Source organism: Pelecanus crispus, chromosome 12 (assembly GCF_030463565.1).
Source record: "Pelecanus crispus isolate bPelCri1 chromosome 12, bPelCri1.pri, whole genome shotgun sequence".
In the NCBI taxonomy this organism is placed as follows: Eukaryota; Metazoa; Chordata; class Aves; order Pelecaniformes; family Pelecanidae; genus Pelecanus; species Pelecanus crispus.
Genome location: NC_134654.1, coordinates 12,503,161 through 12,518,174, shown reverse-complemented (window position 1 = coordinate 12,518,174; position 15,014 = coordinate 12,503,161). Strand labels below are relative to the sequence as shown.

Genomic DNA, 15,014 nt, shown 5'->3' with positions numbered 1-15,014 from the left:
TGTTGGGTCTGTGCAAAGCTAAGGCCAGTATGATACAATGGATGTTTCACAAGGGCTTTTTACTTTCAGACACTTGTGCAGCACAAGTATTTTCTGCCTTTCCTTATAACAGGAACCTGTCCTATCTAAGAACAACCCAGAGTTTCTGTGTGACAGTCTAAAACGTAAGCTTGGCTGCACAGATGAAACTCAGCTGACATACCCCTGAGGAGGTGAAGGCTCCTTGATTCACTTGTAGTGTCTTGTCTTTAGCCAAAAGCTGTTTTCTGCGGAGCCTGAGGAATAGCTAATGGCATGAGACTGTGGGTACTGTATGATTATTTTTTTTGTGCACTCGTTCTAAATTTATACTGTAGGAATCTGCTTTTGCTAAATCTGTGATATAATCTAGATTTAGATGTCTCAATGGATACGTGGAACTTCTTCTATACTTGCACGGTGTCCTTATGGCTGCACAGATTTTACATCTATTCTGCTGTTGCTCTTGGGATTGGCATTTGGATTGTTACTCAGTTCACCACCACCAAAACCAGAAAGAAGGTGAGTTAACATGTAAGCACTTCTGTCTGAGAAGACCCCAAAAATCTGTGTGGAAGTGAGTAGTTGCCAGGTAAAGGTACCTGCTAGTGCAGTGAAATGTGCTACTTCATTGTGGGCCCACCTAGGTTGTTGCAAATCCCAAATGTAGTTTAGTTATCTGATGGTTATAATCCTCAGTCTGGATTGTCTTATGTTTGTGGGTAACAAAACACCCTCGTTGCTCTGATGTTAGAGCAGATCTCAGCTGAACACTTCACTCTTTGTTGAGAGAATGTGTTGGCCTGGGTTGCTCTGTCACTTCAAGTAAATCACTTTGCTGGTGCCTAGTGTTTTCAGATTCATGTTTCCAGTGATGTTAATGACAAGGTTAGACTGGGTTTACAATGGGAGTGGGATTAGGCCATTCAGGAATTTAAAATCTCCTCCTGCAGGTGAGTGAAGTTCTGCTGCAGGAGTTGGGAGGTTCTTGGGTTCAGCTGGATCCTGTTACCTCCCCAGTGTGTGAGATGAGTTTACTGTAGCATGGCCTAGTTCAGAGAAATAGTTACTCGTGTGTTTCTCTAGGTGTGAGAAGCTAAAATGCTTTGACTGTTGCATTTGTGTAGTGCTGAGAGTCTGGTCACAGGACATGTATTTATAATGCTTTTGGGAAGATGGGGTTAACATCACTTTGAAAAGGGATTGTGATGAAACATAGTGCTTGTTTCTTAGGTTGAAAAATCCAATAGGAATCCAGCTTCTGAAGGAATAGAAGACAAACTAGTAAATGGATATGCCACCCTGCAGGCAAAGGAGGTCTATGTTGCTGGGGTAAAGATTTTCTATGGGTCTCAGACTGGCACAGCAAAGGTATTAAGTTACTTTTTTTTTCGCATGCTTGAAGTTGATTTGAAATATTGTTGAGATTCAAGTATGTTGCTCGCCTTAGAAACACTGCACTGTGTAAACACCTGAAAGTTCATCAGAACATTTGTTAGAAGTCACTGCCTGACATGAAAGATAATTGAAAATTATATAAAAGTAACAATTATTCTACTCCCTTTAAGTGGGGTATACAGTAGAGACATTGATTATGAAGCTTAAAATTTACTCCTACAATATACTCTTAATTTGCCAGCAGGTCTTGTTAGAGGGAACTGCTGGTTTAGGTGCTTTCTTTCTCAAAGAAATTTAATTTGTGTGTGTGCATGTAAAATCATTAGTCATTAAAATTCATGTAACTCTCTTCTTCCAGCCAGTGTACTTCACTTTTTTAAATGTGAGGAATTATAGGTCCAATGTCCAGTTCTCATGTGTCATTGTTCTTCCCATGCTGGGAGACATCTAGTGACTGTTGGCCATGGCAGGGCTTGTTTAATGTTTGTCATAGTTGGGTTGAAGTAATTGATAACTTTCTACATTTCTTTTTTTTTTTTTTTTCAGAGATTTGCCAAAGATCTGGCTGAGGCAGTTTTTTCCCTTAATTTGCCCGTGGAAGTCATTAGCATGGGAGACTATGATCCAGATGATTGTTTAGCAGAGGAGGTAGGTACCTCATAAGTATGAATAATAAATACAAGCTTTTCCTGGGATTGTGGAGGCTCTTTCTTCTTTCTGCTTCCTTTCTACGTAAGCAAGTATAGCCCATCAACCCTCAGCAGAAAAATACCTGAATTCTGAAAATTACTAGGAAAGGATCATGTAGAATATTGTGATACTGGCAGTGATTTTGTATGAGCTACTTCTGTAACTTCAGTGTGAGTTATGTGACAGTGGCTGTACCAGGTTCCCCTATTCTGTCTCTGATGGTGTACACCTGGGAGGGGTTCAAAACCAGAACAGGTAGATAGTGATAATTCTGCAGCCTTCAAAGACTTAGAAACTTCTTGGGAAGCATATCTGTATTGAGTAATCCTTGATGATTTTTTTTCTTCTGTAAATATTGATAGTTGCTTTTTTGAATCCATGGGAGACTTTATCGTTGCAGGAGTCTGTTCAAGAAGCTGTTGATTGGGGTAGGGAAGGTAGGTGTCCAGTTCTGGTTTACTACCATGTCTCTCTTAGGTAGGGGGAAGACAGCTTGATCTCCCTTGGCTAGTTTAGGATGGCTTTGCAGGAAGGATGGCCATTCACCACCATTGGAATTATCATCTGCAGCATCCCACACCAAAGATTCTTAACCCACTTAGCAAAAATCTTGTCTTTTGACTTCTTGCAACTGTCCACGTGTTACAGCTCTCTTCCTGATGTAATGTGTTCTGAAAAATGCATGATCTTTTCTATTCTGTTCTCTTTATGTTATTAGACAACCAGCAGGAACATTTGTGTGTTCTTGGTAGCTACATACACAGATGGACAGCCAACTGAGAGTGCAGCGTGGTTCTGCAAGTGGTTAGAAGAGGCTGCGAATGACTTCCGCTTTGGCAAAATGTATCTGAAAGGCCTGAGATATGCTGTGTTTGGCTTGGGAAACTCAGTTTACGTTGATCATTACAACACAGTAAGTATGTCCTGTGCACCTTCCTTTGACTTCTGCTCCTCTGAAAGGCTAACCTTTCTTAAATGCTACAAAACTGAATGATACTGGTAGTTTGTGTGAGAATTGCAGCTGTTGTGCAGACTTGATTACAGGCTGGGTTTAGGGCACAGGCAGTGCAGCTTTGAAGCAATTGTGCTGCCCTTTTGAATAGGAAAGGACTCCCATAAGCACTGCATTAATCTGCAAGGTATGGTAATACATTTGGTAAATCCTTACTGAGGTTTGATAGATTTATATCGGTGCATGAGGGTACAGTCCTGTAAACCCTCTCACTTGCTGCTGTTTACTTTAGAGGGCCTTTATCTTAGGTACTTTGCTGTATTGTGTGGACTTTAGCTTTATTTCCTGATGTAAAATATGACAATATCTTAGCCTGGTAATTAGTTTCATCTCAGTCAGAAAAACGGCATGACTTGTCACCAGGTTGTTATATTTGTATAGCTGGGGCCACATGAAATGTGTTATACATGTGGACATTTTGACCAGCAACCATTGCATGAAGAAACTTGCACCCAGAGCTCATCTCTTACCACATCAGTATGATAGCAGAGGTATTTTCAGATGGGAGCCTGAAGGTGTATTGTATTCAGACTGACTTGTGGCCGTGCTCTGAGTCAGCAGGTGAGAGGGAGACCAAAGTCCCTGCTTTGCTGTCCTAGCTCTGTTTCCAGGCTTGGTCCTTGCTTTCTTAATTGTCTGCTTTGTTTAACTTGGGCTTCATTTAATTTCCCTCTAACTTTCATCCTGTTCTAGGTTGGAAGAAATATTGACAGATGGCTGTGGATGCTCAGTGCCAGCCGTGTCATGACTCGTGCTGAGGGGGACTGCAACGTGGCCCAGAGCAAGCATGGCAGCATTGAGGCTGACTTTGAAGCCTGGAAAGCCAAGTTCCTCAGTCGGCTCCAGGCACTCTGCAGAGGGGAAAAGAAGCCCTGCAGTGGGAATTGCAAGAAAGGGAAGTGCAGATCTCTGGGGAAGCAGAGCAAAGAGAGCTCAGATCATGAACACAGGGCATCAGAATACAACAATACTGAGGTAGAGACAAAATCCACGGGGCCTTGTTTCTGGTTTAGTGCCCCTTGAGCACTTTTTGAATTCTCTCCTTCCTCCGAAACCCAGAGGGGTCCTGTGGGAGCTGGATACTTTGTAGAGCACAGGGGGAAGAGGGATGAGATCCCATAGCGGGTAACAGGTAGAATAAGCCATCCAAAAAGAAGGACCAAAGCATTAATGATGGACCTAGGCTAGATGGCATTTGTATGATGAGGAAGTCCTCCCCTTGAATAGGGGAAGGTATATGTTGTGACAGATGCTCCAGGGAACCAGTCTGGTTTCTCATCGGAGTCTTTGCTTTGTCTCATGGTCAAGTGAAGCATTTAGTTCCCTGTGAACAGTTAACCTGCTTCCACTTCAACTTGTTGAAGCTTAGGTGCTTTGCCTGCATCCCAAGGTTTTTCCAAAGGCAGTTGGGGGGGTGTTACCTGAGCAAGTCCTGTATTTCCTTTGAATGTGTTTGCCTGTAATCATCTGTATGTCTTTTTGGAGTGTTCGTTGATTGCAGGTTTTGAATAAGAAATCCTCTCCCTTGCTCTACAGCGCAAGGCTCAGAGCTGCTATGGCACTTTAATCCTCCCTGCAAGCCATTTATTGTGGGCTGGAAATGATTCCTATGGCTATGTTGAATTTTGTAGGAAAACAGGGGCTCTTCTGGCTGAGTGCGTTTGAGTGTGTTGGCTGCTGCAGAAACAAGAGGAGTAAGTCTTGCTGTTACACCAATGCTGTTGTGCTATACCTTGGCTGTATACAGAAAGGGAGACAACTTTTCTGCTCTGTGAAGAGTTTGACTTGGAAAGCAGGTCTTTTACTCGCTGTTCATTCAGGCAGGAGCACCTGGAGGAGTTAAAGGGATTTAGCCTTCCAGATCATCATAGTACGCAGTGGGAGTTGGACTCCTCTGTGTGGACCTCTCGTGGTCAGATAGGCACATGAGGAAAATAGCAGTCTGGAGGCAGGATATCTGGACTGAGTTTCAGGCAGTCTGTGTGCTACTGAACTCTTAAAAATACATGCTGATAAAAGCCCCAAGTTTAAATGCATCTCATATACATTATATAGGCTATTGGTAGGCTATTTCTTGGTTTTAATTATTTTTTACTGATTGTGAGAGCTGATTTCACTGGTTAGCACAGATGAAGGTCTTGTGTTTAACATTCAGATACATCCCTAATTTTTTTTTTCTCTGATCTCTTACACAGGCAGAGGAGTTGTTTGAAACCAGTAGTGAGGAGGAGGCTGATGCTGAGGAAGCTGGAGGCACAAATTCTGTTCTTGATGTTGAAGATCTTGGCAATATCATGAGCCACATGAAGAAAGCAAAGGTACTACTGTTAGAACTGCCAGGTCTTTGTCACTGATCAGTTGAATTGATTAAAATATTGCCTGCTGGATTTGAATCTGTAGGGTCCAGTTAAAGGGAGAGCACAATATGAGCTATTGGAGAACCTCTCTCAAAAAAACCCATACTTGGAGGTGTGTTGGATATAGTTACTGACTAACTGTGACTTGTTCACTGAGCAAATGCTGCAATGGTAACCTGTTATTTTCAGTGTGAGAGAAATTACTTCCACAGCCAACATCCAGATCTGAATGTACATTTCTGCCACTGTGATTCACAGTCCAGTGTCTAAACACAAATCCTGTTACTAGACCTGCCCATGCGTACGTCAGCTGGCATGTGTTGTGATGGGGAGCAGAGCTGCTGGTGGAGTGGTAACACACAAGCAAGAGTTTCTGTCTTGCTTGCTGCTGCCTTAAGATGAGGTGCTATGCTTGCAGAGCAAGCCAGCAAGCTTGATTTGACCTGTGCTGAGCCTGTCAAAAGACAACCATGATTCCTGCTTTGTTTCAGGGTGTTGCTATCTCTGTTTCTGTGTGGTTCTGTTCATGTTTTGTTTTCTGTGTTTAGAGTCTGCAAACAAGATCTAACCAAATAAAGGAGTTGGGTATCACACAAAAAGGAGTGAGGATATAAATAGCTACTAGGCTAAGCCTTAGTGTGCCCAGCACCCTATTTGCTGGCCGTGCAGTTGGCAGGGGAAGAGTTAGCGCTGGGATGGTCCTGTGATGTACTATGGTGCCGTCTGCTGACTGTTTTTCCCCCTTAGTGATCCTCCTATGGTGGTGTCTTTCCTCATGAACCCTTGAGCTGCTATCCACATGCCTCTCAGCAAACCTAACTCTGTCTGTAATTACACCTTCCTTATCTTGCATGCCTCTACAGTGTGGGCTTCTCACAGCTCTTTCCTGAAATTTAATGATCTCCTCAGCAGTCTGAGCCAAGGTGATGCTGCTGGGGCACAGCAAGTCAGGCCTTGGATCACAGGAGGCTGCATGTTTAGGAGGGAAGGGGGTTACCAGGGGAGCATGGGGATCTGTGTTCCTCACCTTAGGGAGGGGGAAAGAGGCAAAATGCTTCCTGCTTGCTGCTTGTAACACTGACACTAGGAGGGTGGCCCCATGGACTTGGGGGCAAGGCACACTGCTGTGTGCATACTCCCGTCTCTGAGCTTGTATCAACTTGTGTGCTGCAGCTTGCAAGAGAAGGATGGATGAACCGTTTGGCTTTTCTTTGTTGGAGGGAGAAAGGATCAGTCTTTCTCCCTGTGTAGCTGTGCTGTGAAGTGGTCCTCTTCCTCCTGCATGTGCTCACCACTAGAGGTCACTGACAAAAAGGGAACTGTGGGGTGGTTTTTTGTAGCAGCATGCCCTGGGAGATGATTTAGACCAGGGAAGGGAGGTGCTGTTGTCCAGTAGTTTTATGAAAAATTAGGCATTGAGTTTTCACTGACTGATAAAATGTGGCAACACCGTGATCAAAGAGTAGGAAAACCACATATCATAGTCCAGTTTACCAACAAAAAGTGAGCACAGCAATAAAATACTTCCTGCTCTTAGCTTCTCATGCTCCTTGCTTGTGTAGTGAGCACAGCTGAAGTCAATGTGGTATGGTTTTATACATAGGCAGTGACAACTCATTGCTCTCTGAGTCAAGCATTGGAACAGGCTGCCCAGAGAGGTGGTGGAGTCACCATCCCTGGAAGCATTCAAAAAACAGGTAGATGTGGCACTCTGGGACATGGTTTAGTCTAGTCTACCCTTGATTGGTTTAGTGTGGACTTGGTAATGTAGGTTAATGATTGGACTGGATGATCTTAAAGGTCTTTTCCAACCTAAACGATTCTATGACTTTGGCTGATGTATGATTCAAACAATTAACTACTTTCGCCTTAGCTTTCTCATTGCTCTGAGTGGTGAGAGGCCTGCATGTTGTACATACAAATTACTAAGTATCTCTGTGTAGATCAGGTTCTCATGGCTCTGACCTAAGTAGCCCCTCTGATCTGAGGGACAGCTTCTGTTTCAGCACAGATGCTCATCTGGAGTTGTAAGCTGCAGTTTTTGATCTGCTGCCTTTTCCTTGGAGATGGCAAACAGTTGTTCTGCTGTGACAGCTGAATGCTGCCCTCTTGCCTCTGCAAGTAGTTAAATCCTGAGAGTGTAAGTGTCCGTGTGGGACTGGAAGTGTGCTCTTACTGTTTGTAGAAGTGTCCTGGCCCTTTTGGATACAAACTATTGTCAGCTGGTGAGATGGGAGGCCCTAAAACTGTGGATCAGCCTTTCTTTGTTGCTGATGCCACTGAACTGTGCTGCTGTAGTCATGTCCCAGTTTTTTGATTAATTTTGAAACCTTAAACGATGCAGTTCTCATTACTGGCCCCTTTATTCCTGTTCTGCATGGCTGATCAGCCTAGCTGCAATCTAAGTTTCTGGTTTCATGCTTCTGTAACCAGAGCAGAAAGGGCCCTCGGTGACTTTGATGTAAATCCGCAGCTCTCTTGAATGGGGGTTTTGTTTCCAGAGTGATGGCAGTATATAGCTGTGTAAATATTTCATGAGGGAGCTTGAACTGATGGCTATCTGTATCATTAGCTGGGAGAAAGAATTACTTTGTCTGGGTGGTGAATCTCCTGGGGAATGTGTGCATTGACTTGCAACAGGTTTATGCAAGCACTTGAATTGTAAAATGATCCCATAGGTGCAGTTATAATGAAAATAAATGCTGAAAACTTGGTATGAAAGAGCAGGATGATCTGCATTTATGAAAGTAACTTATCATGATCAGGCTCTCTTGCTCCTAGGTAGGAAGATATAGTTGTTTAAATCCAGTACCTGTTGGTTGAAGTCACATCCTCACTTTAGTGGCTATGAGTTTGTGTGATGAGAAATTTTCTTTCTCAGATGAGTTGTGTTGTCCCTTTAGCCATGTTTTTGAGCTGTGTAAAGTTAGTCTGACACTTTTGTTTTACACTGATGTAATCACTGTCGTCTTGCAGTAATCCCTACCAAGACATGCAAGTACTTTGGGTTTTTGTATCTGAACTATGCATATAGCAAGTTTGAAGAAAACTTGTGTATTTCAGGGTTGTATTGCAGACACTTCTTCATATGCAGAGTTACTTCGATTTGAAATGTGCCTAACGGTTTTCAGCATGGGTTTTGTGGATGTCAGTGTTGTGTATTAACTCCTGCATATGGGAGATAGAATAGCAGGTTCTGCCTTGTGCAATGTAGCTAATTTGAAATGTTTTAGGGTCCAGCTTTGACCTCTTTTGCAGGTATGTGTGAGAATCACTAGCAGATAAGACAGATGTGCAGTCACAGTCATGATTCCTTGTTGTCCTGCCTTTTATGGGATGGCAGGGTGAGGCTGTGGAGGTGAGTGTATCTAATAAATGTTTCCTCACATCTCTGCAGGTGATCTTAATTTAATTTTGCATCAATCTCCTGTTGCTTGACTTGATGGAAATGAAGGCTGAGTTTTGTTTTACAGCTTTTTTTCCCCCCCATATGCTGCAGCTTCATTGTACTTTACAAAATATTGTCAAAGGGCTTGAGACAGGTACTGGATTCTTGCAGATTCTTGGATCAGGCAGATGGATTCAGGACTTCAAGGTAAATGCATGAACCTCTCTTCCTAGTAGAGTTGTAGCTATTACATACTGTCTCTTGGAAAAGAGATAGACTTTTTTTTTTAAAGAGCTTCTGAGGGTAAAGATACACAGTTCAAGGTGATGGTGCCTTCTGCACACTGAATCTGAGCAGAAAAATTAGCACAAGGTTGGGTGGCAACAGGAAATCATTCAAATGTATAAAATGATGGCTGATACAAAGGTGAATTCTACACTTTGGTCACTAAATCTCATACTATATGGTGATGACTACTTCATAGCTGCTAAAATCCAGCCCTTTTTTTTTTCTGAGTAATTAAATTTTTGGGACTTGCTGCAGGTCATATAGTTGCAGGTGATGCTTATTAGGGTCCTGAACTAGAATCAAACCTTTATGTCAGTGCAGATAATGCCTATGCTTTCATGAAGGGAATTGCTAGGCATGAAAGTTCAGCAGTGGGTAATGTGGCCATGGCCTGAAGGAGGGCTGGGGAGGTCTAAGGCTGCTTCTCTCAGGTGCCTGAAGATCCAAGGCTGTGGTGCCAGGCAGGGCTGGATGATGCACAGCTAGTTGGATTAAAGTCTGGGTTTTCTGTGCATTTACCCTTCCAGCTGCTTGTTTTTTAGGCTGAGAACCTCGTCCTGTTCTTCAAATTGCTTTTATGCAGCAGCAGAAGGCAGTGGTGGTTCTTAGTGGATTTAATAAGTAAGTGGACTCGTAAGTTTTACAATTGTGGCACACTTCCCCTGTCCTCCAAAGTTACTTCCCTGAAGTGTATTTATCAGATATAATGTGAAAGCTAATGGGTATGTTTGTGGCCTGCAAGACTGCTATTAATCATAGGGACACCATTTCTTGATGTGGATTATCTCCCACAGCTGGGAGATTGTGATAAACTAGAAAGATCAATCTAGACTTGTTCCCAGGGAATGAAATGGCTTTATTAACCTTCATATTTATAAACTGCAGGCATGAATAATAGTAATAATAACATCCTAATTTTTTTGGATGGGTTGGGAAGTAATCAAATGGGTATATTTTGTTGACACAATTTTGAGATTAATGTTCTTGTTTTCTAAAATAAAAAGTTTAATGATGCTGATAGTCACATTTGCAATGTAAATACAGAGGAGGGGTGTGTGCGAGAGAGCAAGACTGAGACTGAATTTACAGGAAACAAAATATGTCGCAGAGAGTATGTTAAAGAAGTTTGTTTACTTCTATGTCCATTTGCCACAGGGAAGGTTTCCTGATCTCCTTTGGCACGCTTCCCTAAAAAGTCATCCTACATTAGCCATTTACCACCACTGGGATTTTAAGTCACACAGCTTGCAACGTTTCCTAAGAGCCCTTTGTGAGAGTATGACTGCTATGGAAGACCAAACCTTGCTGACACTGGGTGAAGAAACTTTTAATGAAGTTGGCTGGAGTTTTATTTGAAATGGGTCAGTGAGTGTTAAGGTGTAAGGTATTTAAGGTGTAAGGTTTACAGACAAAGTGTTGTATGCAACTTTGTTACAGGCAGAAACTTTTCAGAGTATGCAGGAATTGTTAGCCATATTTTAACCAAATTGAGTAAGGCTGGGGTACTTAACTGTCAGATTTAGAAACAGCTAAAAATAATGTGCACATTTAGACCTCTCCAAAAACTTTCTCTAACTTTTAATGGGTGAAAGATACCTATAGGGAACATGTGCTCTTATCTGCAACATCTCAGTCTCTGGGCTAGATTTTGACCTCTGCTACTGTGGCTCAGAATTCAGTGTGATCCTACATTTTAAAATGTAGCTACATTTTAAAGCTTAGCTTTAAGAAATGCTATTTAACTGCTTGGAGACTACTTATAGCACTAAAATCTGGATTTGTCACAGGGACACTTTACTATTCCCCTTTTCTGTGTTCAAATCTTTCTTCTCTAAACCTTGGCTATTGAAAAGAATTACAATTCATAAACACCATTACAAGAAATCTTGAGGCTTGCCTTTTCTATGTAAGACTTGGGAGTGCCCAAGGAAAAAGAGGGGAAAAAAGATAAAAACACTTTAAAGGTAACCTCTGGCTGGACATTCTGTCTTTGACATGTGGTATAATACTGGCTTTCTTGATGAGTCTTTGTAAAGGGCTTTGAGATCTATGAATGAAGACTCTTATTTTTGCCCTGGGTGGTAGATCCCATGTCCCTTGCTGTTCTTTAGTCTGTTGTAAATTAGTCAGTAAATGGGTAGTGAAGCAGAGCTGATGGATATAAAAAATTCTGGAAGTCTGAAGTCCCCTTGAGTATTGAGCTTCCTTTTTTTTTTTTTTTTTTTTTTGCAACCTTTTCTTGACCATCTGTTGTTGGAGATGATCAGGGTTTAGCCTGCAGCAGTCCAGCCCACCTGCTTAGCATTTTTCACAAACTTTGTGCTGCATTTCTCAGGTGTTTATTTTTCCTGTGCATTTTTTAAGGTTCTTGCCAGCCAAATAACAGTTGAACAGAAGTCCGCAAATCGATGCGCAGAGTAATTATCTGCTGATGGGAGAAGCAAATAATTATTGGGAGAAGCATGGAGGAAGTGGCCTGTTGATGTTGTTGCTGTATCTAAGGAGAGAGTAGCACAAGAATGTCCTATGGGAACGCAGCATGTGTTGCCAAATAAATATGTTGTTTGGGTAAGGCATTATGAGGTACAGTAAATGTGTCCATGTTCTGCTAGACAGACCCTGCAGATTGGTCATTCAGCAGTGCAGCTGGCAGTAAGCCTGTCCACATGTAGTCTCCAATCAAACCCTCTTCTTATTTGCTGTGACTGCCCAGTGGTCAGTATAGTTTGTAAGTGGCTCTCAACTGCAAAAGCACACATCTTCATCAAGATGAAGTGTCCTGCCCCTCTGTGTGAATGGCAGTGCCAGTTAGGGACAGTGGGAGCTGCTTTTTCTTTCCTGTTATAAGGTGAGCCACAACTTTGCTTCCTTTGCTGATACTTGGGCTGGTATCTACCTTTCCTTGTTCATGTCAGAGCTGATACTCTGACATCCCTCTTTTGCTGTTGGTTGCAGAGGATTGGCTTGAGATGGAGACTGCATTTTGCTAGGTGGTGTGGATATGCAGAAGAGATGGAGCCTCTCCTAAAAGCCTTCTGAACAGAAGAGTGTGGCATAAGAGAATGGAAGTAGCATTATCTCAGCTCTACAGAAGGATTTGGACACTGTAATGTGACATTAAATTGGTTTTGTATTGCACAGACTACTTATGTGTGTAAGTTACCATGCTGTGGATTTTTCTCCTAATAAGTTAATGCACAGTTAAGCATGAGGAAATTATGTTTCTTTTTGCTGCTGGCATGGCCAGAGCCTCTGTGCCAGTGGTTCATGGCAAGGCAGTCTGGGTCTGTATCTGTGCTAGCAAGTGATCCCAATGTAGGGGTTCATTCTGACCTCATTTGGGCTGAGTCCCTGTGATGATCAGCACTACCAAAACAACAATGGGTTGGTAGTTTTAGAAAGAGGAGTGCTGTTACATATCATCTACAGTAAACAAGTGTGCAGAAGAGACCCAGGTGTGAAGCACAAGGCTTTGCTGAAAAAGCAGCTGTGCTGTGACCCCCTTGGGAGGATGAAGTACCAAGTCATTTCTGACTCTTCTTTGGTCTGCAGTTTTGGGAAGTGGGGCTTTGGGTCTTGAAGGATGCTCTGCAAGGCTCTTGGATATCTGTCTTGGTCTGTTTTCCTAATTGACTCGTTTACATTATCTTACAGTCAATGAAGATTGATTATGGTAGAAACCAGGCAATTTCCTTTTGACTTTAATAATGTATTCTTATAATAATGTGGTGGCCTCTCACCTAGTATTTCTGAAAAGCTGGTTGATGTGTATCATTGAATGGGCTACAGACCAAAAATGTTAATTTGGGTGCTTGGAAGACTTGTATGCAGCTTCCACTCAGGGAGGAGGCAGGTAGAGAAAGTGGAAACAGGGACTTTCCTATGCTGTTCTCTAGTTAGCGCTGACTTCTGCTGATTGTGAGCTTGCATAGAATCATAGAATCGTGTAGGTTGGAAAAGACCTTTAAGATCATCCAGCGTGTAGTCTTTGGCAAAATGGTCTTCCTGGGGAGACTAACCCAACTGGGAAGTTGTGCTTGGGACTCTCATGGTCCTCAGAAAATTGTGGAGCTCTTCTGCTCAACACTTTGCCTAGTGTTTTATAATCTGTATTAACATTTTCATGGTTAGATGCTCTTCTGTGTTACAAGAATACTGAAGACAAGTGAAAGCTGCATCTCTAAGGTGGATATGAGAACTGGCTGCTGCTTGCTGGTGTCAGTGCTCTAGCATGCACTGGATGCCTTCTGTGAAAGGCATTCAGGGTTTCTAATACAAGATAGGAGTCTGCTGTCCAGCCAGCTTTGCTTGGAAGGGATGGCTTTTCCACAACAGGTATTGCTACTAGGAAATATACCTCTGGCTGGTATTGGCTCAGATTGACTGGAGGCTTCTTCAAACATAGCAAATGATTGCAGAATCGAAATCCATCACACTTTCTTTTTTTAAATGCATGCATGGTATCTTGACTATTTGAAGGATTGGTGTTGAATGAATGCCCTTTTAGTCCTAAACTAACAAAAAGAAAGGACTGATGGAGTGGAGAAGTCTTTTACAGAGCTACAGAGCCACTTAAAAAAAAAAAAATCTGCAGAATATGGCAAGACCTTATAAAAGGATGTGTGCTGCATGCTCTGTGTGTGAGAAAGCAGAATAGACTGAAGTGGGAAATCTTACTGGTTTTAGGCTGGGCATTTCATTTCAGGAAACTTGTTAAATCATGTTACCCAGATTTCAGTTGTGATTATCGTAGCACAGAAGAAAGGAATAAAGATGTGAATATATGGCCCAAATTTCAAATATAAGCTAGTAATTTTTGGGTGTAGACAGACACATTTTTAGTTTTGATTCTTTTGTTTCCTTTGAAAATCAGTTGTCTTTATTGTGTGTCCAAGGAAGTTTCCCAAATCAAACAAATGTCAGCAGAATCACGCAGCAGTATGTGAAATGGAGTTGTGGTTTAATGACACCTTGTAAAAACCTTCCCTACAGCAGAGCAGTGATGTTATAGCTCAGTGAAGCACTCTTAAATCCCACTGTAGCCCTGCAGATATATTTTTTTTGAGTTGTGATCTGGGAATTTTTTTGTCCTTGAGGATTCTGGCCAATGCTGAACCTCCAAGAAAATGGATGTTGATGGGATCACTTACCCTCCTGCATTTCACAGAAGATGCACAGCGCCCTTTCAGACTGGCTCAGCTGGATAGCAGAATAAGTCTTCTGGCATTACTTTGTGTGTGAGTTTAGGCTTTAAAATGCTGTTCTGTATGTCCAAAAATCTCAGCATTGACTTTTGAAACAAAAGAAAATGCGGGATTACCTCTGCAGGGGCTGAGCTGCAGGTCTGTTTGAATAGCATCTTTTCTTTGGATGGCAGCTAGTACCTGCTGCCTCAGAATAATGTGAGGGACCTCCTCTTATTCTACAGCATGGTAATGTAGATGTGGATCTTCAATTCCAGATCATTACTGAAAGTTCACAAAGGTTTCTATTCCAGGAAGGAGGAAAAAAAAAAAATTCTCACTTCAGAGTGGGCTGCTTTGTTGTTGTCGGTATCAGTCAGAACTTCTCAGGGGCTTTCCCCATTTTAGGGACACTTCTTGAAAACACATGCCATGATACTTGCTTTTGATCAAGCCACCTCCTGTTTCAGTCATGGCAAGGTAATGGATTGCCAACTTCCCCATCTCTCAGCTGTCATGCTTTGAACCCATGTCTGCTTTTTGCTTTAGTTCAGGCTTTTGTGCTTACCTGGGCAGCGATGTATGGAGTGGGTATGTAGCCTGTGATTATGTAGACTCTAGTAGCTATTTTCAATAAGATTTTCTTGCTGTTGGGGTGTTTGGTTCACTGGTTACTCAAT

The 15,014-nt window shown here is 42.3% G+C and overlaps 1 protein-coding gene across 1 annotated transcript in view; it reads left to right on the top strand.

Moving 5' to 3' along the window:
- Positions 1 to 405: 405 nt before the first annotated feature.
- Positions 406 to 15,014, top strand: part of LOC104023982 (S-adenosyl-L-methionine-dependent tRNA 4-demethylwyosine synthase TYW1) — a 115,306-nt gene continuing 100,697 nt past the window's right edge. The window contains exons 1-6 of the mRNA XM_075719762.1: positions 406 to 540; positions 1,252 to 1,389; positions 1,963 to 2,064; positions 2,825 to 3,019; positions 3,812 to 4,093; positions 5,314 to 5,436. Of these exons, the coding sequence (XP_075575877.1) occupies positions 406 to 540; positions 1,252 to 1,389; positions 1,963 to 2,064; positions 2,825 to 3,019; positions 3,812 to 4,093; positions 5,314 to 5,436 (975 nt within the window). The remainder of the gene's footprint in view (positions 541 to 1,251; positions 1,390 to 1,962; positions 2,065 to 2,824; positions 3,020 to 3,811; positions 4,094 to 5,313; positions 5,437 to 15,014) is intronic.